Source organism: Psilocybe cubensis, chromosome 8 (assembly GCF_017499595.1).
Source record: "Psilocybe cubensis strain MGC-MH-2018 chromosome 8, whole genome shotgun sequence".
Lineage (NCBI taxonomy): Eukaryota > Fungi > Basidiomycota > Agaricomycetes > Agaricales > Agrocybaceae > Psilocybe > Psilocybe cubensis.
The window spans coordinates 852,743-875,306 of NC_063006.1; the positions used below are offsets into that span (position 1 = coordinate 852,743).

Here is a 22,564-nt window from a genome sequence, read left to right on the forward strand (position 1 = left end):
CACTTAGGTTTATATAGTGTCACGCTTTGGTTAGCTGCAGTCCCATCATTGTCCTACAAAGCATTGTAAACCACTTGTGGCCACCGCCTGAACCACTGTGAACTGAATGTGGCATTATTTGCCCGTTTAAGCACTTTTCAAATTCTCCGGCAAATTCTCCGCACCACGTGTTTGTATCATGTGATCAGAAGATACGGTCACGCTTTGCTGAAACCAGTAGCACGCGTCCGCGCGTTTGCATCTCGCACTAGAAAATGAGCATTACAGAGGACCTGGGTGCTCATTACATTCAGAACACAGAGATTATTGCACGCACTAGTGTTATTCGTCTTTTAAATGTGACAAAGCCTATGATTTTGGCTCCCTTGAACCAGGGCGTAACCAAGTGTATTGGAGAGTGGAATGAGGCAATGCTGCTTTGATTGACGATGGGTTGCGCTCCCTGAATTCCGTCACAGAGACTAGAAAGATAACAAGTAGTATCAAAGAGATTGCATAAAATTATATCTTGAAAATAAAGTAAGCCAGTTCATCTGATAGTCAAGTAAATGCGAAATCATCAAAGGAAATTGTTTCCAACCATACTTAGACTTTGACCACCTAGACATCGAAGAATGTAGACCAGAAAATTTCCAGAAACTATGATTGGGTAATGCTTCGGGTCAGTCTCGACCCGATATAGGTCAAAGCCAACCGCGGGCCATGGAAACGAATTGCACCATAACCAACGCTAACAAAGGACCTGTGGTGATGCTTTGATTGAACTGATAGGTGTCATAACTCATACCTTCGATAAAAAGAGTACCTCTACCAATGCGTCAAAGACCAGTGTCCATTTAAGAACTTGGGACCTTTCCAAAGACTGCCTCCGCGGACCCATTTTTGACACTTCGCAGGCCAGTCCAAAACTCAAACGCTTCACGATCTGCCTTGCCCTCAGGCCTGACCGTGGTCACTCCCAAGACTGTCTGATCTTTGCATCTGATCAGAATCATTTTGTTAGATTTCGAGTATACCGCATGTCCAGGGGTCGAAGACAACTGAGTGTCAGCCAATTGACCAGCGTTAGGTACCACGATTTGGCGAAGCTTGAGAATCTTGTCGTCTGGAGTGAGTGTAAATATTTCTTTCTAAGTGAAGAAGATATTATACACGGCGAAAAATTAACTGAGAGAGTTTTGGCATACCTGATGGCTGATAGCCCGGAAACGCCAATAGATTTCCTCTGCGGTCATGTTGTGGAAATCAGCAAAAGCGTCCTTTGAGCTTATCAGTGGAGCAGGAGGTGCATTATCAGCACTTGCTTGTGGAGTAGCAACAGCCTGGTGTATGGTCAATGTATGCTATGGTGCGACAAAGAGATACTACTAACTTTATTTTGCATGGCGTCCTTCAAAACAGATACAAGTAACCGACCACCTGCAACAGCTAGGGCATCGCGCATCTGGCTAAAATTCGCGTCTTCAGGAATGTCCTTAATAGCAACTGTGAATATTACGAAAAGATTTTTTAAGGCACAATGTATTCACCATCGATTCACTTGCCCAGATATCCCCAGCGTCAATTCCTTGGGAACTCTTCAACATCTCGATGACGCATACACCTGTCTTTTTGTCACCGTTCATGATAGCATGTTGTATAGGAGCAGGTCCACGATAAGCAGGTAACAAGGAGGGATGAACATTGAGTCTGCGTGTAGGGTCGAAAGGCTTGAGCATGGTGTGTGGTAGAATCCGACCAAATGAAGCGGTGATGAGAAAGTAATCTAAAGGATGGGATTCTCCGTCCTTGGGTATATTAAACGGAGCAGGTACCTGAAACAATTGTTGTGTAACTTTTTAAGCATAGAGAATATACCCACCCCAACTTACTTGCCAGTTTTTGAACCCAAATTTGGTTTTAGGTATTATATGCACAGGCAAACGAAGTTCATGGCCAAGTTGTTTCAGAGAGGCTTAGGATAAGATAAGTCTTAATATCAATATAATTAAACTTGGAGACTCAAATTCTAAAGGAGTCTCCAGAGTTATGAAATAACCACTTACATACTGACAAAACTGAACCATTTCGTCCAACGTGCGTGTCAGGCTGGGTTGCTATTACAATTTGCTTCCAGACATCTGCGACCAAAGGCATTTAATGTCAATGCTGGAAAAATATGGAGAAAGACGTGCCTCTGGCTTTGTGCAATTCTCTTAATACGAGACACGAAAATTCATCGCGTCCGAAGAAAAGGATACGGAATCGACGAAGATCATTGGAAAATGGTTTTGCAGTGCCAGAACCACTGGCGTAGCTGCGAGAGAAGATAGCACGTGGGTTTAGGACGCAAGAAAGTTGTCGCCGTTGGCAAAGCGAGACCAATAACATGAGTGGTGGAGAATTTTGGGTAGTACGACTTACGAATTCTTCGAATACACCACAGCAAGCGCACGTGACCAATGTGACCACCGTGTTGGTCAAATCCGATCCATTGCTCGTCATCTTAAAGCACTCATGTTATCTGTAGTCCATTTAACCTTTAAAATTGTGTCAAAGCAGGTAAACCGCTCTTTCTACTATTTATCCTGTTTTTGTGCTCTACTCTGCCTTGTAAAATCGTAGGTAAGGTACCGTGAATGCAAAAGAGGCTTTGTTGAGGCTGTACTACGTATGTTCAAGATGGATGAGTATGGAAGCGTTTCTTGAGTCCGGGAATTTGGTAGACAACAGTCCATAGTAGCTTATACGACAAGATAAAGGATATTGAGGTTAAAAATACGACCAATTCCAGAAGTGAATGTTGGTCGCCCAAACAACTTCATGTGATGCCAATAACTATTGATGTGTGTGTGTGTGCAAAAATTTCCAATTTGTAAACTACAGATATCAGTACAAAAAGAAGTGCAGAACGACTATAAACACATAGATAGTACATGTAGGTTCCAGCAAAGCAATGAACAGATCCTTGCAACGAATAGTATACATATGCAAAGAAGAGAAGAAATGGGAGGGATGACACGCGTTATTCCTGATCGTGATATTCGTGGACTTGTTTGTGGCACTCAAGAGTGCATACCCAATTGAACAGTCGAAAGGGATAAATTGGCACACGCCTGCAGGAATAGCTAAGAACCCTTCGGTAAACAGACACTGCAGCATGCGTCTTTGGAATCTTGTTGAGCGAATCCTAGGTACCAGAGGTTGCAACCGTGAGGTATGTAGTAAGTTGTAGTACTCCCTGACGATCCATACTAAGATTTCCGTCAAATGTAATAGAGCCGAGGGAAGTTATCATGGCGGGATCACAAATGCGTCGTCATAAGCGGGTGGAGGAATACTGTTATCCTCGCGAGACTGTCGATTTCTCCTTGTGCTGACATCAATCTTTAATTGATTGTTTTCATGTGTAAGACTGTCGACCTTTTGCTGTAGCTCGACCGCCCTCGTTTCGCTCGCTGACCTGAATTCAGCGAACGCTCGTTGACCATCTCTGAGCTGAGCTTTCAGTTGTTCATTTTCACGAGTTAAATTCTCTATTCCCCTCCCACCAGCACGACCGCCACCGGAGGACTGAGACTGTGCAGCAATCAACTCCAGATCTTGCACATGCTGCTTCAGTCGTTTGTTCTCCCTTTCCACTTCGTCGTACCGCGCATGGAACTTTGTCGACAAAAGAAGCTGCTCCATCGATTTTTGCATGTTCCGAAGCTCTCCCTTGAGCGTATCGTTCTCCTTCGTCACATCCCTGATGAGCACGCGCAATTCACGATTATTGGTCGAAGAGCTTGGCTCAGACATCGCCCTCGTCATATCGGAAAGCCGCGACTTCAACTCGGCGATTTCCTTAGATTGGGTGGTAATTGTGTGTTTGAGGTCTTCAGACTCGCTCTTAACCTTCTGCGTGGCCTGTTGGGACTCACGCAATGCAACTCGTAGCTCCTCTTTGTCATTTGTGACAACAGCGAGCATCCGCTCCACATTCTCATACTGCACTTCCTTGTTTGCCAACTCCGCAGTCAACCGGTCAACTTCTTGAAGATCATTTCTCCCATTCAAATCACTAGCAGAAAGTACCTCCGAGACTGTTCGCTCCATTTCGTGTAGTTCTGCCTTCAATGTGTCATTCTCGCTGCGGAGCGCCTCATTGGAATCACGCAGTCTGTTTTGGGCGGTGAGCTGACTGAGCAGACTTTCGACTTGGGCAGAAAGGCGAGCGGTCTCCTTTTTAAACCCATCCAGGACTTCGATGCTGACGGTATCAGGCGGCCTCGGAGATGGTGCAGGTGATGGGGTATAATATTTCGACGGAAATGAATGGGACGAGGTGGAAGAAAGAGGGTCTTCGAAAGGCGATAGCTGATCTTCGGGTACAGTAGTGGGTATCGAGGGACTGGCTAAAGACGATACGGAGGACGAAGGCCCTGATCTCAAGCCAAGACTAGATGTAAGAGGAGTAACTGGAAGTGAAAGGTGACCTGAGACCATCTCGGGCATCGTTTGGTTGCGTACATGACCTACACCGTTGGGTCCTTTTAAGGACACCGACCGGTCTCGTTTGGGTGGAGGGGGAGGAGGAGGTTTACTTTTCGCGATCTGAGTCGAAGATGTCGTCGGAGAAGCGGGAGACGGCACAGTTGTGTTCATACGCAATTTGGGAGAGTGTGGAAGAGACGGCGGCGGTGTAAGGGAGCCCGGTAACGTTGCTGGCATTTCATTTCCTGCCAATCGCTGCCTGATGAGGTGGAGGGCGATTGCAAATCCATCCTTGGTAAGACGATTGTTTCTATCGAGGTCAGATAAAGTCCTAAAACGCAAATTGTGAGCCATACCCGCCTGCTAATGCTAACGGAGACAGCGTACCATATGCGAGTCAAGTCTTCAGGCGGAAGCCCAAAAGATAACATGAATCTTGCTGCATTATCACCATCAATGTATCCCTTATTCTCCACGTCCACTTCAATGAATTGTTTGTCGGATTCGCGTCGCTCTAATGGCAAAATTTCCCAGGTTTCAGGATTCGAATCGCCGTTCGAAGGTGATTGTGGTTTGGTCCCACTGGAAGGCCCGGGTAACGAAGATGAGGTTTGGGTTGATGTTGGTGAATACGTGGAGGATCGTTTTAAGTTCGCCGAGGAAGCGCTACCGATATCTACCAAAGGGGGTGTGGACGGCCCTGGTATTGGTTGGATTGAAGGAGGAGATGTAGGAACCCGTTTCAATCCCCCCGCATTAAGATCAGGAAATTGATTGAACAGTTCGCGAGGGAAGGAAGTTGGGACCGATGAAATAAGACAGGATTGCAGAGCTTGTATAAGGTACATCCCTAGGGAGAACTCCCGGAAATCCAACGCTCCTCGAGCGTTGTAGTCGACCAGGGTCCTACGGCAAATGTTCGAAAATGAGCTTCAGAGTTTCATGGATTGGGAAAACAATCGCAGACGAACTTGATTTTCCAGATATCGTCGTAGGATAGGTTTGACGTCATAAAAGAATCCATAACCTTGCCCCCTACTCACGATGTCAGTGCTAACTCAATAAGTACAGTACTCTAAACATACCATCCAGAAGACCATCCACAGGGCCTGCCTTAAGAAAGACCACTCTAAAGTTGCGTATATCGTCTGGATTCAGAGGGGGAAAGTGTTGGGTATGAGTTGTTGCAGATTTTCTGACAACATCCGTTATGCCCTCGAGAGTGGGTAGAGGACCAGCTGCAAGAGACACCACATTGCCACTCAACATCGCGTAACTGATATTTTCACCAAACGCACAGAAGACGCACCATTCTTCAGCAGATGGTCACCCAACTCCTCGCCCGCCTGCACCCACCCCATGAGGCGGATCGCCACTGCCAGCTCCTCCCGCGACAGATCTCCACTCCCATTGGCGTCCGCAATCGCCCATATATCCCGCAGAATCGCATACGAAAGCCCACTCTTCTTAAAGACCTCGATGGCCGCGTCCGCACTGAGCACCCCCCTGTGGTGGCAATCGGTCATGGTCAAGATCTGGTTAGCGAGCTGCTCCTCTTCCTCCGACGCTGTGTAGTGGAAGCTAGTCATGGGTGGTAGCAGGCGACGAGCAAGCCGAGAAGCGGCTATGAGGGTAGATTTAGGTCAAGCACTGCTGTTTCGGCCTTTGATATCCGCACGAGGGTAAGAATTTATGATGTCTTATAGCCGCAAGAATATTGTATGGATAGTGGGGTGCGCAGCTGACACGGTGTTTAATTTTTGTCCGCAGTTGAGATTCTTGGGAAACACTTTTCAGGAGGACGGTGGATTCAGTCCTTAAAGAACATCGAGGTGAATTGGGTATAATGGCGTAATACAAAGTGCAGATAGAGAAAGTTCATACAAGGAGCGGATGATTCAATCAGGGGATGTGATCGTGGACGCTGGCAAGGCGCGCGCTTACCTTCAGGGCCGATGTCGGTGAGGCACAAAGCCGTGATACTAGGTCGTGACCATCGCCTTGGCAATTTACCTTGCACCGCCAACTCCTCGTTGTGAATAGCTTCATCATGGCAATACGATAGAGGCGTGTCAAAAGAGATGATTGTTGGACCCGAAACGCAGTAACTGGTGTACAGAGGATGAAAAAATGTGTACATAGGTGTACATACATGTGGTAAATGTTACAAGGGATGCATAAAAGTTGGGGATGGATATGTATGATGATAGAGAGAGAGATGTGGTTGGGAGTGAACAAATGTGATGATAGAATATACAAACCGTGGAATACATCTAAGTGTGAATCAGAATCGGTAAAGGTAGCTATGGAGACAAATGAAAGAGCGCAAAAGTCTGAAGTCACAGACTCCATTCGTCTAAGTAGAAAAAATGGCATACGCGAGTGAACGAAAGAAAGGCATGCTTTATGGTACAGTAGTTATAAGAAAAACACAAAGTGACGGTATACAGATGCCCAGGACGATTTACTCGAAGTTAAAAAATTGGAAGATGGACGCATCGGGATCTTGGTCCATCTCGAAATATTCATTAGACCCGGAATCGATATCCATCGCATCGGTATACTGCTTCAAGATCGAGTCGGCTTCAAGTATTGGGTCATGCGGCGACGAGACATCCCCCGAAGTGGTAGAAGACGATTCGGCAAAATAAGAAAAAGATTGGAGTGTGGCCGTTGGAATAGGTATGAACTTAGGATCGGCGGGCGCATCGAACGAATAGTCACCAAACGAAGAAGATGATGCATTGGGAAGGATAGGCATAGACGTCGCCATGAAATCATGCTTGTACGACTGATATGCGTATTCGCCCGTTACAGGGTCAAGGTGGGGATGGAAGGGTGGAGGTTCGTACGTGACTTCGAGTTGTTTCTGTCGAGTAAATAAGTAAGGATGTGGGAGATCGAGACAGGATTGCTGCGATGTACCTCTTCCTGTTTTTGGATCATCACTGGGGTGAACTGAAGGTCTGGAATCTCGGATGTAGGGACATATGAAATAGGAGGAGCCGTCTCAGGAGAAGATGCGTTGTCATGAGGGTTGGGGTCTGGAGGATATTGGAACTCTTCCTCCTCATCCTCAGAGGCGGGAGAAAGGTGGGCAGAAGGGGCAGGCGATGGAGACTCTAAGAACCTTTCGACAGCACGCCTGGCAGCTGCACGTTGCATCTTAGCAGGTCGCGCGATGGGGGAAGTGGGGGAGGGAGAGCTTGAAGAAGTATCAGGTGATTTCGACCAGCGATCCTCAAAAGCGTTCGATGCCTTTCTTTTCTTCGATGCAGCATTGCTCACACCGCTTGTCTTTCGTGGATTTGCTGCCTTAGGCTTCCCTTTTCCACTGCTGCGTCCGGGAGAATAGACATAGTCAGGATGCTTCAGATAATGCTCCTGCTTCTCGATGGCCGCGAGCTCGCAGTACGGGCGTCGATCCTCATCAGACATCTTGTTCCATACCTTCGCGGCATGCTTGCTGAGCTCGTTCTGCTGACCCTCGCCATTCGCGGCGTTGCGACTGATGTAAGCCGAGCGGAAGAAGATGAAGGCATTGCGAGGGCGGGGGATATGTCCGGGCTCGCGACGGCGGGTGTGGCTGTTCCTTCGCGCAGGAAGGAGTGCGGCAGTGGCATCGACATCAGGCAAAGGATCGAGGAGAGGTTGTGGCAGAGGATCTTCTTGCTTGAGAGCGCGGGGGCAGGCATCGTCGAGAGATTCGACCTTCACCTCGTGATCGGGGACTTGCCAGCCATCCTCTACAAAATTAAAATGTGAAATAGCATTAGCGGAGGATCATTCAAGGCAGTAGTAATCAAACGCACTATCATAAATGACCGGGATGTGTTTTCCGAGTCGTCCAGAGTGTCGATTAGGTGCAACATTGCGAAACGCCGGCATGACGAAAACTTTTAGACGCAATGAGAGATGTTGGTGGTGGTGGATAGTGTTCGAAGAGAGAAATCGACGCTTAGTGATTCCTCTTCATTTTGTCGAGCTTAAAAGACGACCACAGATGTACCTTTGGGTCTCGATGGATAGAACCAAAAGACTGCCTCGAGGATTTACCTTTTTCGTTAATCACCTTAAGTTAAGCCCGATTATAGCAGGTGAAGATCGATCCATCAATCAAAACATGCGGCGCCATAAAGCCTGTCAACCAAAGAATTCGTTCAAAGGACGAGGTCTGCACCAAATGGCGTGAGAACGGGCGAGGTTTTGTTGAATTCAGAATTGAGGATCACAGGATAGGTATAGCATTCGGCAGCTCCGGAAGATTTCCAGAGAATTACTTTCCAAAGACGCGTTTGTCAATGGGTCGAGATAATGTCCGTCACGAGACAAATGTTCTTTCATTGAACGAGATATGACTAGGAACCAATGGCGGCCTCGGAATTCACGGAGTTCGATTAGCAGACTATCAAAGAAATGATTGAGCTGCTGGGAAAGTTAGACCGCGTTCAGCTTCCAGTAAAACAGGCCAAGGCCCCGAGATACGAAAGCAGAAGCCACCGATGACTCGACCATCATGAAACAAACGGCGTGGCTCTTCTTTGCACCACCTGGCCGCGTTTAAAGAAGATTACACGCAACCGCCACCATACTTGGCGGTGGAGAAACAGCTGAAAGAGAAAGAAGACGATTAGACTTTTGAAATGGAGGCTGACAGCGGCGTTATGTACGAAACCTATAAGCACTGATTGCCCTCAAGGCAAACTACGGTTCTCGCGGTTGAGTTTCTGGATATCGCCTACATAAGTACTTTGGCCACGGCAATATTTTGTCAAAGAGAGTGATAGACAATAGTCAAAGAGGAGCCAATTCTCAAGAGATTCGACATGAAAGAGATCTGCTACCTTGAACTTCGTCGCATCGGTGGATGCTCCCGGCGGGAATGATTACGATGTGTCGGGACCACGTGTTCTACCATCTCTGCTGGATTTTGCGACCCTATTCAGTCTTTATCACAGCATCTAGCATCCATTTCTCTTTGGCATAATCTGACATTACTTTCCGGCGGTGTCAGACACTCTTCGAAAGTTGAGAATCTAATAACCATGCCGGAGGTTCTCCCAGAAGAACCTCAGCAGAATGGCACAACAACCCAGAGTACTACCCACGAATCGGAGAACCATACTGCCTCCTATCCAACAAAACAGCGGCGTCCCAGCGTAGACAGAGATGCGCAGGACATGGTCATCGATTCACTGCGTTCTCAAATTCAGGACCTGATCTCCCAGGTCAGCCAGCTCAACAACAAGCTCGTCAAATCATACGACCGTGTTTCTGACTTGGAGGACGATCTCCATGTGGCCTCTGCCAATGTTCGCAGCTCTTCTCTCAAGATATCGCAGCTCGAGCTGGAGAGGACTCAGCATCTTGCGGCACTAAATACAGGATTACTGGTGGAGAAGTCGCATGTCACCGCTGAGCTTACCCGTCTCATGGAGAAGGCGACTGAGGAGGCTGCCCAACGTGGACAGGCAGAGTCGGCTCGTCTCGCCATTGAAAAGGACCTCGACGATCTGAGCGCATCACTTTTTGGACAAGCGAATTCCATGGTTGCTGAAGCCCGCTATGACAAGCACCTTAGCGAGCGGAAAGTCGAAGATGCCGAACGCGCACTGAAGAGCGCAGAGGAAGCCGTGCAGCTCATGCAAGCCCAGATGCAAGCCATGCAAGCCGAAAAGGAGGAAGCTGAGCAAAAGACGCGAGAGATGGAAGTAGTTATGGGCAAAGGGAAATGGATTGACAGACAAAACGGCGAGAAAACCATTTCGCTGCGACTGCTCAGCACCCATTCGCCATACCAGGAATATCTAGCGTTCATTGCCCATTTACGTATTCTCCACCCAACTTCGCCAAACCCCCCTGCAATGTCCACTCTTCTGCAACTGCCTTTCCTGACGCGGTTAATGACCGAGGACTCGTGCGTTCATTCCCTCCTATTGCATTGTCTCAGATACTCATTTATGTAGAGAACCTACCGTTCGCCTTGATATTGCTCCATCGTTAAATTGGCTTTCGCGGCGTTCTGTCCTGGCGGCCATCCATTCCGGACAGCTTACGATCGAGCCCATGTCCTCTGCTACCTTATTCGCCGAAACGACAGTACATCCAACGTCAACTACAATTGCTGGAATTAATAGTAGCAACGACAATGTAGCCTGTGCTCTTTGCGGTGTGCCAATTTTCCCGACATTGGATCCTCATAATTCCTCTCGCCCTCCCATCCACCCTCAAAGTCATATTTACCAGCCACAACCTACATCATGGTCAGGCGCGTTCTTCAAGAAAGCAAATGGATCCAATACTGCACCATCATCACCCACCGCTCCCAGTTTCCGAAATAATTTCGGCTCTCATTCCAACTCTCAAATTTTCATTTTCCGCCTGGCTGCCCCTTCAACTTCGATAGCATCCCTCCCCATTCCAACTCTTACAAAAGCATCTTCTCAGCCTAATTCATCTCCTATACCCAGCGCATACGCATCATCAAGCAGCAACGGCATCATTTCTCAATCACATTCTCAGAGCGGATCACAAAGTGGCCAGCCAACGACAATATACCCCTTATGCATGTCTGGCTGGTGCTTGCACAGATTACGGACGACATGCACTCTCTGGGCGTTCGTGCGCACCGGAATTGTCGACAAAATTTGGGAGGAAGAGCTCCCTCCACCTCCACCTCCACCATCGGCTCACCCAGAGAAGAGCGCGAATGGCGACAAGCCCCCTGTACCGCCTAGGAAAAGGGGCCTTTGGGGCATCGCGAGTGCCTTTGGAGAGAGGGCGGCGAGTTGGGGCGAAGGAGATCGCGATAAATCGAAGCGCAACTCTGGTAGCGCGAGCAGTAGCCCTGCTCAACCGGAACTGAGAAGATTGCCACCACCCCCGCCGCCTGTAAGCGCAGCGCGCCCATCACCAGTCCCCCCACCACTGCCTAAGAGAAATGAGGGTCGCGTTCGCACACCAGTATCTGACCCACCTCCCCCGACCCCTCCTCGAGCTAGTGTAGAGAAGCCCACAGCGGATGTACACCCTGAAAGTTCCAATACCGAAGCTCCTGTGGTTGTTGCTGCTACCTCCTCCCCGCGCGTTTCTGCAGACCTGCCGCCCATCCCCCCGCGTCGAAGCCGCGAAGCCCCTCCGCCTTCACACTCAGAGCCTTCATCAGACGCGGCGGCTCCTGCTACCCCTCCTCCGCGCCCGCCTCGTGCGCATACGCCTGTGAGCGTCCCTCTCCCTGAATCCAGACCTGCAAGCCCCGCAGTGCCCTCACGGACCGCCTCGCCGGCAAACGTAGCTGTTGCTGCTGCCGGCGGGCCGCCACCTCCGTTACCGAGAAGGGCGGCTGCTCGGACGCGTACGCACCTCGACGAGTCGATGTCTGCCACTGCTATCAACTCCGGTGTTGCAGAAAGCTCTGTTTCTGTGTCAGAACCTGCTTCTATTGCTGCTGATAAAACCGCCTCCAACGCTGAACTTTCAGCGACAGAGGAAGTGAAAGAGGGAGAGAAAACTGTAAATGAGGTGGTCGCTGAGACCAGCGTTGAGAGTGAAGCGGCAAAGGGGAAAACTGCGTCATCAGATCCCGTCTCTCCAGCTGAATCGCCTGTGGCTACCGAAGGTGCAGCTGTGAGAAAGGAGGATGAAACTGTTAAATCTGCTTATTCCGAAATAGAGAAGAAGACAGATGAATCACCGTCTGATCCCGACCGATCCACCCAGCCCTCGCCTGCATCTGATGAATTTGTTGATGCGCCTACTCCAGGTGATGAGGCTGAAGATCCTCTCGAAACAGCCACTCCTGTTAAAAACCAGGAAAAGGAAAAGGTTGACGGTGACAAGGAGGTTGCCGTAGCTCCTGCCAACGGTGTTGAGAAGCTACAGGAAGAGAATGAGGACGATAAGCAGACGATCATTGATAGCCCCGCCACTGTTGTTCATCCCCCACTGCCAGTTGATGAAACAGAATCTGCTGAAGTCGCTGAACCGGCGGTCCATGCTTCGGCCAATGAGAAAGAGGTTATTGAAGGAGAGGCTGCCGGTGTGCAGGATAAGGCGGAGGTGAATGATGATGCACCACCAGTGCCAACGCTTGCCATTCCTGAAAAAACTCCTGAGGAGAAGCTGGAGGAAGAACGAAGGCGGAGGGAGAAGGAGGAATGGGAGAAGGCGAACTATGTGGGCGAGGCGACTTGGGAGGAAAGGACGTGGAAGGAGATTGTAAGATTACGGGAGGACATGTTCTGGGCGCGTGTTGGTGGAATACGGGAGTAGGGTATGTGGATATATGATATCTTATAAATTGTGTGCTCAACATGCGAAGACGCGTTGTTTTGCTTTATTACCTATCTATCTATCCAACACGTATACGCACCATGTTGCCACCATATAATTACACGCGGTTAATATGTTATAGGGATATATGATATTCCAAGATGGTATGGTTAGATCTAGAGTATTTCTTGTAATTCCGTTTCCTTTTGGTCTATCATCGGCTTTACGAGGTGTTTTCTACCCACTCTGTGTGCCTCTTCACTAACTCAGCAACAATGTCTTCTTCGATCTCTTTCACTAAAACTCCAGGAGCTGGATGTTCTGGTATATCTATTCGGAGCCAGTACTCTGAAAAAGAGTTGGAAGGATCTGTGGCATGCGAAATAGCTTCTTTAGTCTGTTTGATGCCAGGAGGAAGAGCTGGTGATGGCTTTTTGGAAACGAACACGACTTCAAATTTACGTCGATGGAGTTCGTTACCGATGACTACTTGGTGGCCATATCGTTCAAGCGCCTGTCGGGCTTTGGGGAGCAAGAGATTCTCGTCGGTTTCCAACTGAGTTCAAGCTTTTAACAAATTAATCGGACCTCAAGTGATAGCTGAATCTTACCTTGAACGACACAATAAACCCTCCTGGCGTCCACTCGTCCACTAGGGGCTTCAAAATCTTGGGCACCTGATCCATCTCAATGTGCAAACTGCCCTTGCCTGATTGGATCTTGTGTTCCGACTGTAATGGGGGATTGATTATCAACTACACCGCGCAACAAGAAGGATGAGAAACGAGGTAGCTTGCCATTTTTTGCCGGGGCAGGAAGAAGTCGCTGACAGCCGCCGCGAGGTAGAACATGGCTTTTCGCTTCAGCACGGACATCTCCTTGCTGACGGCGCGTAGGAGCCAGAGGTAATCATCAACAGTTACGAAGGTTAAGGTGTGTAGTGTGCCCCGAGCGTGAACATCCTTGTACATGGTCAGGACCTGGAGAAGGTCTTCGCGCTTATTCGGAGTGACGGAAATACGCGGTGTAGCTCCTGGAGATTCGGGGGAGTCGATGTCCAGGAAGTCGAGGAACGGGTTCGTAGAATGGGAGTAGTGTCTGCTGAAGGGCTGCAGACTAAATTGCCTATGCATAAAGATGACTGCATATCCTGCTTTGAGGAAGTATTCCGCAGAGGTTGCACCTCGGGTACCTAAGATTGTAGATAAGATTATAAAGCCAAGGGGGCAGTAAATTGGTGGACGACATACCAGCACTGAAGTTGTCAAGGAATCGGACGCTAGACGAGCGAATGGATAAGTTCTTGAAGATTGTAGAACTCGTTACAGCTAAGTGCGCTCACACATTGAGCTCTAATGGGACTGTTGTACCCCCGCTCTGGCAATAGGGGCAGATATGTTTGAACTAAATCAAAGATGTAACTGGCGCAATACAACACGCACCGTTACGAGGACGACCGCCCTTCCCTCTTTCTGGTGCCGTGCGATGAATTCCCGGACGCACTCTACGTCATGTTGCAGTGTGGGAGGAGGCAATTGGGTTGCAAAATACTGTTCGGCGGAAAAAGTCGTGGGTTCTGTATACATCCTGGGGTGATGAATTGATGTTATCGAGGTATAGAATGATGCTTTCGGGAAAAAACCTCGACGTATTGCAGTGTTTCGTACGTTGCTGTAGACGCCGTCGACGAAAACTGTTGTTGGTGTAGAAAATAAACCCACCAACGGCCTCGGGTTGCTGTTTAAGCGGACGATGGCCCAAAACAAATATGACCCGTTTGATCAGATTGCCAAATAAGTTCAACTTGAGCTCGAACGACCACCATCATCTCCTCGAAAAGCCTTGAATCATTGCCATTTACATTATCGTCAAACAGCGTCAAACCCGTTGTTGCATAGCAAAAGCGCGTCTCTACCTATTTACCTGTCAAGGTTATGTCTTGGCATACTAATGCTGTCAACAACTATGGACCACTATGGATATCTTTCCTCCATGATGGTCATCATCAGCATCAGTTTGAGTTGACGGGCGTGTCCTCGACTGTTCGACGCTGGCCAAATTGACCGAAATGACATTCTTCACAAGGTCACAGGATTTTGATACGAGTGTTATCATTCCGATAACAGGCCTTTACGCGCTCAAAATGTTAATTCGTCTCACGACTTGGTCCGACACTTTGGGCGACGCTAGGAGAACGTCAGCTTTCTTTGAGAGTTCCGTTGTCCTGGGCCTCCTTTTGAGCCTCTTTCGCTCTAAATTAGTTTTGAGCTTATTGCAAAGCGTGTCTCATCTGTTGGCTTTTAGATCTAATGACGTCTCAGTGGGAGAAATCAAGCTATGTAAGTGAAGTGTCGGGATCACGAAATAACCTTTCTCCCCCCATCCTTCTGGACCCTACGTTCGAGACTCTCTGTGGGCTAAGTATGAATTCCTGCCCTTCATTATGGCCTGCCAGGACGCAAAAATGGAAAATATTGCTAATTGGAGATCAAGAAGTCGGCAAGACCTCCTTCGCTCATCGAGTACGTCAATAACTCTACAATTTGGAATAAAATGCTAATCGATGGATGTGATATACACTCTAGTTCTCCAGTGATTCATTCGGTTAGCTCATCTACCATTTTTCCATGCCTGAATTCGCTGAACTTTTAAAATTTTGCTCAACCTTTAGAGGTGAGGGATGATTCCTTCGACGATAGCTCCTGTACTCAACTCTGACCCGATTAACACTCTAGGAATACTACAAATCCGACAACGTTATTTTTAATGTAGCTCATATCAAAGAATGCTACTTGGATGACAATAATTTTTGCATTGCATCCTTGTCTGACACATTTGTGGCTCAAAGTGAGGGATTCCTTCGAGAACTTTGGATCTAGCCACAATAACAAACTTTCCATAGCGGACTATAGGGATATGGAGGAGGAGATGCCGTGAGTTTTCGTCCATTGACCCCTACCCATTCGCCTGTAATGTTCCATTACCCTCTTAGATCCTGCGACGGCTACATCATTCTCTACTCCATCGCATCCAGGTCATCCTTTCAAGAGGTCTCAAGGATCTGTCGACAAATACCACTGAATGGCCGACAAGACCCAAATCTCATGCTCATCCTAGCCGGAACAAAATCAGATCTGAAATCTTCGCGACAGGTCAGCACCGAGGAGGGCCTCGCTCTAGCCAAGGAGCTCGGATGTGAAGCATTCTTTGAGACATCGGCCAAGTCTGGAGAAAACGTTGACGCCGTTGTTTTATCCATGGTTCAGGCTCTTCGCAGGGCCGCCGCGTCTCGAGATATGGATATGATGGCACCATTTAGGATGATGCGGAATCTATTTCGAGGGGAGAAATCATGATACTGTTGCAGCCCGTGGTTGCTTGCATGGTGCGGAGATGTATCACTACAGGTGGAGAGTTTATCTGAGCTTTCATTAATTATTCATTTTTTCTACGGGATTCAGTGTTAATCAGAATTTTATTAGGGCAAATCTTTAAGGGTATTACACGCACATACACGGCGTAATGAACGATTTATGTACATCAGTTACTACATGACTAAAACATTGATCATATGCACGAGTGAGCGTTTAATGGGAACGATGTGTTGAAGATCGACCATGACAGAGGGGCATCAAACTTTCAGCTGCTGTACGTAGTTTTACATGACAGTTCCCAGGCACGGTTTCCCCCAATGTTAGAGTTCCCTCTAACGTAGACACACACACGTGCCTGTAGTCACATATCACACAGTATTTGTAGACACACCCGTAGCTACGTAGCCTCAGTTCCTTCTTTGTTAGCACACCCAACACGTTCTGGTCCTTCGTCTCTCTCTCCCGCCTCGTCTCCGGGTCTCCTCCTAACATCAAGAAGGAACTCTAACACATTCAAAACATCCTCTCTCATCGCCTTTTGGCATTTCAATACCACCGTTTCCCAAACTGCCTGGACTACCTCGTTCCCCTTCGATCCTGCCCATCCAGCAGGATATCGAAGCCTGTACCGACACTTGTGACCGCTACTCTTGGCAATTATTTTTTTTGCAAAGAGACCTCTTGTTGCACGAAGAAACCCTGCGTATTGCTTCCAACCAGGGTGCATCTTTTGATACCCTTCGGCGACTTACTGCTGCTGTTATAGACTGTCAACGGTCAATCTCACATACCAGAGACCTTCTCGCTTCCGCTGAAAGACAGTTGCGTTACCTACACGACCAGGCTGATCGCGTTCGCGACCTACAAGATTGTCTGGCTACTCTGTCTCGCCGCATTGATAATCTGGCTTTTACCACCTCTCTTAGCCCTGCTATTTTGTCTGGACTTCACGCCCGCCTTGACGATATTCTCAGCTCTCCTCTCTTCTCCAGGTCCTCTACCCCAGACAGCTTACCTGACCTTGAACCCTCCGATTAGAAGCGCATATATTCACCCTTTTGGCGCATACACCCACCCTCTCTGTTTTTTTCTCTTTCCTTTTTTTAATTCGCTTCTCGCTTATCGTTTGCACTCATGCCTCCCGGAAAAAGTAAAGGTCGTTCGGTCTCCCCCCGTCGTGGTCGTGACGGTAGTGATGACGACACTGTGTCCCGAATTGACCCTGCCATTATCGCTCTCATTAAGGCTAGCCAGGAATCCAATAAAGAAACTATGAAAGATATTCTCGAACTGTCGCGTATACAAGCCGAAACTATGTTCAAATCATTCCTCGCGTTACCCCAACTCCAAACCTCTACCCACTCCTCTGCGACTACCTCTACCGCCCGCTCTGGTGATTCACGCGCTTATAAGGTGCCCTTTCCAGGTGCCTTCGACGGCTCCTCTGATACTGTCGAAGACTTGCTGGCCTCATGGCGTAACTTTTTTCACTCCGACCCCGAAGCATACAAAACCACTGATTCCAAAGTACGCACCGCTCTCAGTTCTTTCAAGACCGGCACGCCCGCTGTCTGGCGTAACCAGCTCATTGAAGAGCTAGAGTCTGGGCAATGCGTCTTAACCAACTGGTCCGACTTTGAGGAGCGCGTGAAAGACTCCTTCCTGTTCCATTTCTCGCAACAACGCGCGGCACGCGAGATCATGTGCATCCGTCAGAACTCCACGCCCACTCAAGAGTTCATTATTATCTTCGAGAACCTTGCCTTTCGCTCCAAGTTTAACGACGAAGCGTTGATCCAATGCTTCAAAATGGCCTTGGATAAGCGTATTATGGAGGAGATTGGACGAACACACCGTGAGATGCCCACATTCGCGGAATGGAAGAGTGCCGCAATCTTGATGGCTCACAGACTGCGTGAGACTGATGCCACGGTGACTCCGGTCGTCAACACCACCGCCACCTGGCGTCCTCCCCCTTCTTTCACCTCCACCCCTTCCACTGTTCAAAAGTCTAGCAACCCCCGCCCCGCTGCTCCTGCCCCCAACGCGACTCTACCTGCAAACATCTCCGCTGCTCCGAATCGACGTGCCGCCCTGCCCTGCTTTAACTGCGGCGTATTTGGCCACTTCATGCGAGTCTGCCCCAAACCCAAAGATCTCGAATTCCAACGCAAATCACGCGCAAAACTGGAACGAGCTCGGGCCGTCCTCGAGTGCTTTGATGCTTTGCCTGATGACGACAAGCATGAGATTCGATGCGTTGATGTTGACGAAAGTGCCTTGTTTGATGATTCGGATTTTGTTTCTTGCGTCGAGTGAGTAGTACGTCCTCGCCGCTTCTGTACAACAACCCTGTAATTACTCCCAAATTGCATGTTGCATTGTCTCCAAAATCCGTACCTCTGCCCGTGTTACCTGTTTACGCGACCCCTCAACCTTCATTATCCAATTCTGTATTGACTCCTGACAAGCCCTCTTCTTCAACAACATCACCCAACTCCGACTACCCGACACCAACACTCCTGCCCGCGCACCCACAACCTCCAACTATGGCACCCGATTGCATTCCATATTCAGACCTCTTTTTATCCTGTCCTGAGGATGATCCACCAGAGCTGCAAGCCCCAGATGCCTCTGATGATTCGGATGAAGATTCGCCAACCAAGCCTGCTCAACAAACCTCCGCCCACGATGATGCATCTGTCTCTATGACACACGATGCAAGTCCACCACCGGCCCCACGCGACTCTCTACTTTGCAGCCCGCCCGTCGCTGACCACACAGACTGCCCGCCTTCAATCCCTACACCTGTCCGCACCGTCCTGTGCAACTTGCGCCGATTACGCAGCACGCCTTGGCGAACCGAGAGCCTGCTCAAATCCTGGGCCCCAAAGGAGCGTTGGGACGACATTGACGATGATCTGATTGCTGCTCTTTGCGATCTCCCCTGGACCGACGCCGCCAAAGTCCTCCAGCAGCTCAAGAAGCCCCGCGACTACATCTCCCGCATGGGGAGTAAATGCCTTGACATTCCAATGTCGGCTGCACCCCCAGGCTCGACCTCTTTGGTGTCGCTGAAAGCGCTCTTAGACAGCGGTGCCACTGGTTGTTACGTGCACTCCGATTTTGTCAAACTCAATGGATGGGTGACTGAGCGGCTGCCCCACCCCGTTAGCGTTTACAATGCAGACGGAACTCGCAATGCCAACGGTGCTATCACAGATGTTGTTTACCTTGTCATCCGCATTGAAAACCATGTTGAGCGACTCCGCCTTTCAGTCACCAACACGGGATCATCTTCCCTCATCCTCGGGCACTCCTGGCTCTGGTTCCATAATCCGCTTGTTGACTGGCGAGAGGCCAAGCTCTGCTTTGCACGCTGCCCCACGTCCTGTGGTGCTGACGTGCTGCCGACTTCGCACCCTGATGGCGAAACCGTGAATGTTTGCCGCGAAGGACCCCAGCTCCGTGAAGACGACATCTTTGATGACAGCCCGGGCCCCTTCACGCCGGTCTCTGCTGCGGAATGGGCTGACGCCTTTGCTGGTGAACTTGCCGATGGTGAATCGATGTGCGCGGTTGACCTCAATGAGTTCACGTCCGAACAAGTCCATGGCTCATGCGACCACCGCATTTCTCACTTTTTGCGAACTCAACGTGAAGCAGCTTCATATCCCGACCGCTACCTGAAGGAATTTGCACCTGTTTTCTCCAAAGAGGAGTTTGACGAGCTCCCACCCCGTCGCCCATGGGATCATGCTATTAACCTGAAACCAGATGCAAAGTCGTTCAAAGCAAAGCCGTACCGTCTGTCGCCCGCTGAAACCTCGAAGGTCAAGGAATGGATAGAAGAGGAAAAACGCACTGGCCGTATACGGGACTCCATCTCTCCCTATGCCGCCCCTTTCTTCTTCATCCAGAAAAAGGATGGCTCACTGCGCCCTGTGCAAGACTACCGACGCCTGAACGATATCACGATCAAGAACCGCTATCCATTGCCGCTCATCTCTGACCTCATGGACAAGCTTAAAGGCGCGAAAGTATTCACCAAACTTGACGTCCGCTGGGGTTTCAATAACATTCGTATCAGGGAAGGCGATGAGCACAAGGCTGCCTTTATCACGGAGTTTGGACTTTTTGAGCCTCTTGTAATGTTCTTTGGATTGACAAACTCACCAGCTACCTTCCAGAATATGATGAACGATCTGTTCAAGGATCTCATTGCTGGCGGCCATGTCGTGATATATATGGATGACATCCTCATCTTCACTGATGATGTCCAGTCCCATCGACATCTTGTCCGCAATGTCTTGCAGATTCTGGAGGACAACAAGCTTTATCTGCGGCCAGAAAAGTGCTGTTTTGAGCAGGACCGTGTGGAATACTTGGGCGTCATTGTCGGCCACGGGAAAATGTCCATGGATCCCAAGAAAGTTGACGCTATCACCTCTTGGCCAATCCCGCGCTGTCGTAAGGACGTCCAACAGTTCCTCGGTTTCGTCAACTTCTACCGTAGGTTTATCAAGAACTTCTCCCGCATTGCCGCTCCCCTGCATGCCCTGGGTGGTTCGGCGCCTTGGGTATGGGACAATTTGTCAACATCCGCCTTCAACGAGCTCAAATCCGCCTGCGCTTCACACCCGGTGCTACTTCTTCCCCGCGACGGTGCCCCATTCCGCATAGAGGCAGACAGCTCTGGATACGCAACCGGCGCGGTGCTCAGCCAATTTGTTGACAATTCCTGGCAACCGGTCGCGTTTGCTTCAAAAGCCCTCAGTCCCGTTGAGCGCAACTACGAGATACATGACCGCGAACTACTGTCAATCATGAGGTCTCTCGATGACTGGCGACGCTACCTCCACGGCTCCGATTCTCCTGTTGAGATCCACACCGATCACAAGAACCTTCAGTATTTCATGACCGCTCAGAAATTGAACCGTCGTCAGGCTCGCTGGTCCCTGCAGCTCGCTGAATTCGATTTCGTACTCGTCCACAAGCCAGGCCCGACCATGATCTGCGCAGACTCGTTGTCCCGCCGCCCCGACTACGATAAAGGTGTTGGCGACAACGAAAACGTCACCTTACTGCGCCCAGAACACATTCGACGTACTGCTGAATGCTCAATTGGGGATGACCCCGTCCTGGCTGACATTCGAACTCACCAGCACCAAATCACTGAAATGTGGGAAAAGCACAAGAACCTGCCTGGCTGGTCCCTCCACGACGGCTTGCTTTCATGGCATAACCGAATCTTTGTGCCAAACAAAGGCAACTTGCGTCAACGAATACTCGCCGACTGTCATGATCACCAATCCGTAGGCCACCCTGGCCGGATGAAGACCATGGAACTCGTCCTGCGCGACTATTGGTGGCCGTCACTATCAAAAGACGCGAAGCGTTACGTTGATGGATGCCCCACCTGTCAATCAACTAAGCCTCTGAGGATGGCGCCCGCGGGCCTACTGACCCCCAACGAAATCCCTTCCTCCAATTGGGAGATCATTTCCTGTGATCTCATCGTGGACTTACCTAAATCTCGCGGCTTCGATTCGATCTTTGTCGTCGTCGATAGACTCTCAAAAATGGTTCGTATCATCCCATGCAAAAAGTCAATCACTTCTGAGGGTCTCGCGCGCCTCTTCCGCGACCATGTCTGGAAAGACTTCGGACTGCCACGACGCATCATCTCCGACCGTGGTTCAATCTTCCTGTCAAACTTTACTCGGGCCCTCAACGACCTGCTAGGCATTTCACAGAACGCGTCCACCGCATTTCGACCTCAAACAGACGGACAAACTGAGCGCGTCAATCAAGAAATCGAACAATACCTACGGATCTTTGTGAATAACAGGCAAAATGATTGGGTGGAATGGCTTGCATGCGCCGAATTTGCTATCAACAATAAGATTCACTCGTCCACTGGCTTCTCGCCCTTCTTCCTAAACTATGGCTCCAACCCCCGCCGAACCCTGCAACCCGCACGCCTCTCGGACGACCGTGTCCCCAAAGCTCTTGAATTCGCCTCTCAAATGGATTCCCTCGCGAAGGAATCCGCTTCAGCGCTAAACCTCGCCGCTGATGCAATGAAGCGATCCTATGACACCTCTCACCGCGCTCCACCCGTCTTCAATGTTGGCGACATGGTGATGCTCAGCGCCTCCGACATCAAGTCCTCACGTCCGTCTAAAAAGCTCGATGTTAAGCGTCACGGACCTTTTCCTGTGACGAAACGCGTTGGCATCCAGTCTTACACCCTCGACCTACCGGCCTCGTGGTCGATCCACCCTACTTTCCATGTCTCTAAACTCTCCCGTTTCATACCAGCAGAATTCGATTCCCAAACTTCACCCGCGACACCAACACCTCCCCCCGCGTTACCACCCCCAGACATTGCAAGTGTGCTCGGCCACAGGGCCCTGCGCAGTGGAACACAGTTCCTCGTGCTGCTCGATGGCTGCACAGAG

At 49.5% G+C, this 22,564-nt stretch overlaps 6 protein-coding genes across 6 annotated transcripts; 2 read left to right on the forward strand and 4 right to left on the reverse strand.

Moving 5' to 3' along the window:
• Positions 1–836: 836 nt before the first annotated feature.
• On the reverse strand, positions 837–2,136 carry JR316_0008791 (Methionyl-tRNA formyltransferase; the record flags this gene model as incomplete). The annotated part of the gene is made up of 6 exons (XM_047894503.1): positions 837–1,130; positions 1,188–1,322; positions 1,373–1,474; positions 1,530–1,814; positions 1,872–1,954; positions 2,046–2,136. 6 exons carry the CDS (start codon positions 2,134–2,136, stop codon positions 837–839), a joined length of 990 nt encoding a protein of 329 aa, XP_047745962.1.
• Positions 2,137–3,273: 1,137 nt separating this feature from the next.
• JR316_0008792 (putative calcium-binding protein) lies at positions 3,274–6,044 on the reverse strand (the record flags this gene model as incomplete). Its single annotated transcript, XM_047894504.1, has 5 exons — positions 3,274–4,786; positions 4,843–5,361; positions 5,427–5,490; positions 5,541–5,693; positions 5,765–6,044. 5 exons carry the CDS (start codon positions 6,042–6,044, stop codon positions 3,274–3,276), a joined length of 2,529 nt encoding a protein of 842 aa, XP_047745963.1.
• An 875-nt stretch (positions 6,045–6,919) lies between these two features.
• Positions 6,920–8,343, reverse strand: JR316_0008793 (Transcription factor Sox-10; the record flags this gene model as incomplete). Its single annotated transcript, XM_047894505.1, has 3 exons — positions 6,920–7,324; positions 7,381–8,201; positions 8,268–8,343. The coding sequence occupies 3 exons, from the start codon at positions 8,341–8,343 to the stop codon at positions 6,920–6,922; spliced, it is 1,302 nt and encodes a 433-aa protein (XP_047745964.1).
• A 1,157-nt stretch (positions 8,344–9,500) lies between these two features.
• Positions 9,501–12,726, forward strand: JR316_0008794 (uncharacterized protein; the record flags this gene model as incomplete). Its single annotated transcript, XM_047894506.1, has 2 exons — positions 9,501–10,372; positions 10,422–12,726. The coding sequence occupies 2 exons, from the start codon at positions 9,501–9,503 to the stop codon at positions 12,724–12,726; spliced, it is 3,177 nt and encodes a 1,058-aa protein (XP_047745965.1).
• Positions 12,727–12,949: 223 nt separating this feature from the next.
• Positions 12,950–14,312, reverse strand: JR316_0008795 (Phosphopantothenate--cysteine ligase CAB2; the record flags this gene model as incomplete). Its single annotated transcript, XM_047894507.1, has 6 exons — positions 12,950–13,282; positions 13,338–13,457; positions 13,512–13,918; positions 13,977–14,005; positions 14,069–14,103; positions 14,169–14,312. The coding sequence occupies 6 exons, from the start codon at positions 14,310–14,312 to the stop codon at positions 12,950–12,952; spliced, it is 1,068 nt and encodes a 355-aa protein (XP_047745966.1).
• An 857-nt stretch (positions 14,313–15,169) lies between these two features.
• On the forward strand, positions 15,170–16,082 carry JR316_0008796 (Ras-like protein; the record flags this gene model as incomplete). The annotated part of the gene is made up of 3 exons (XM_047894508.1): positions 15,170–15,248; positions 15,575–15,659; positions 15,719–16,082. 3 exons carry the CDS (start codon positions 15,170–15,172, stop codon positions 16,080–16,082), a joined length of 528 nt encoding a protein of 175 aa, XP_047745967.1.
• Positions 16,083–22,564: the final 6,482 nt, after the last annotated feature.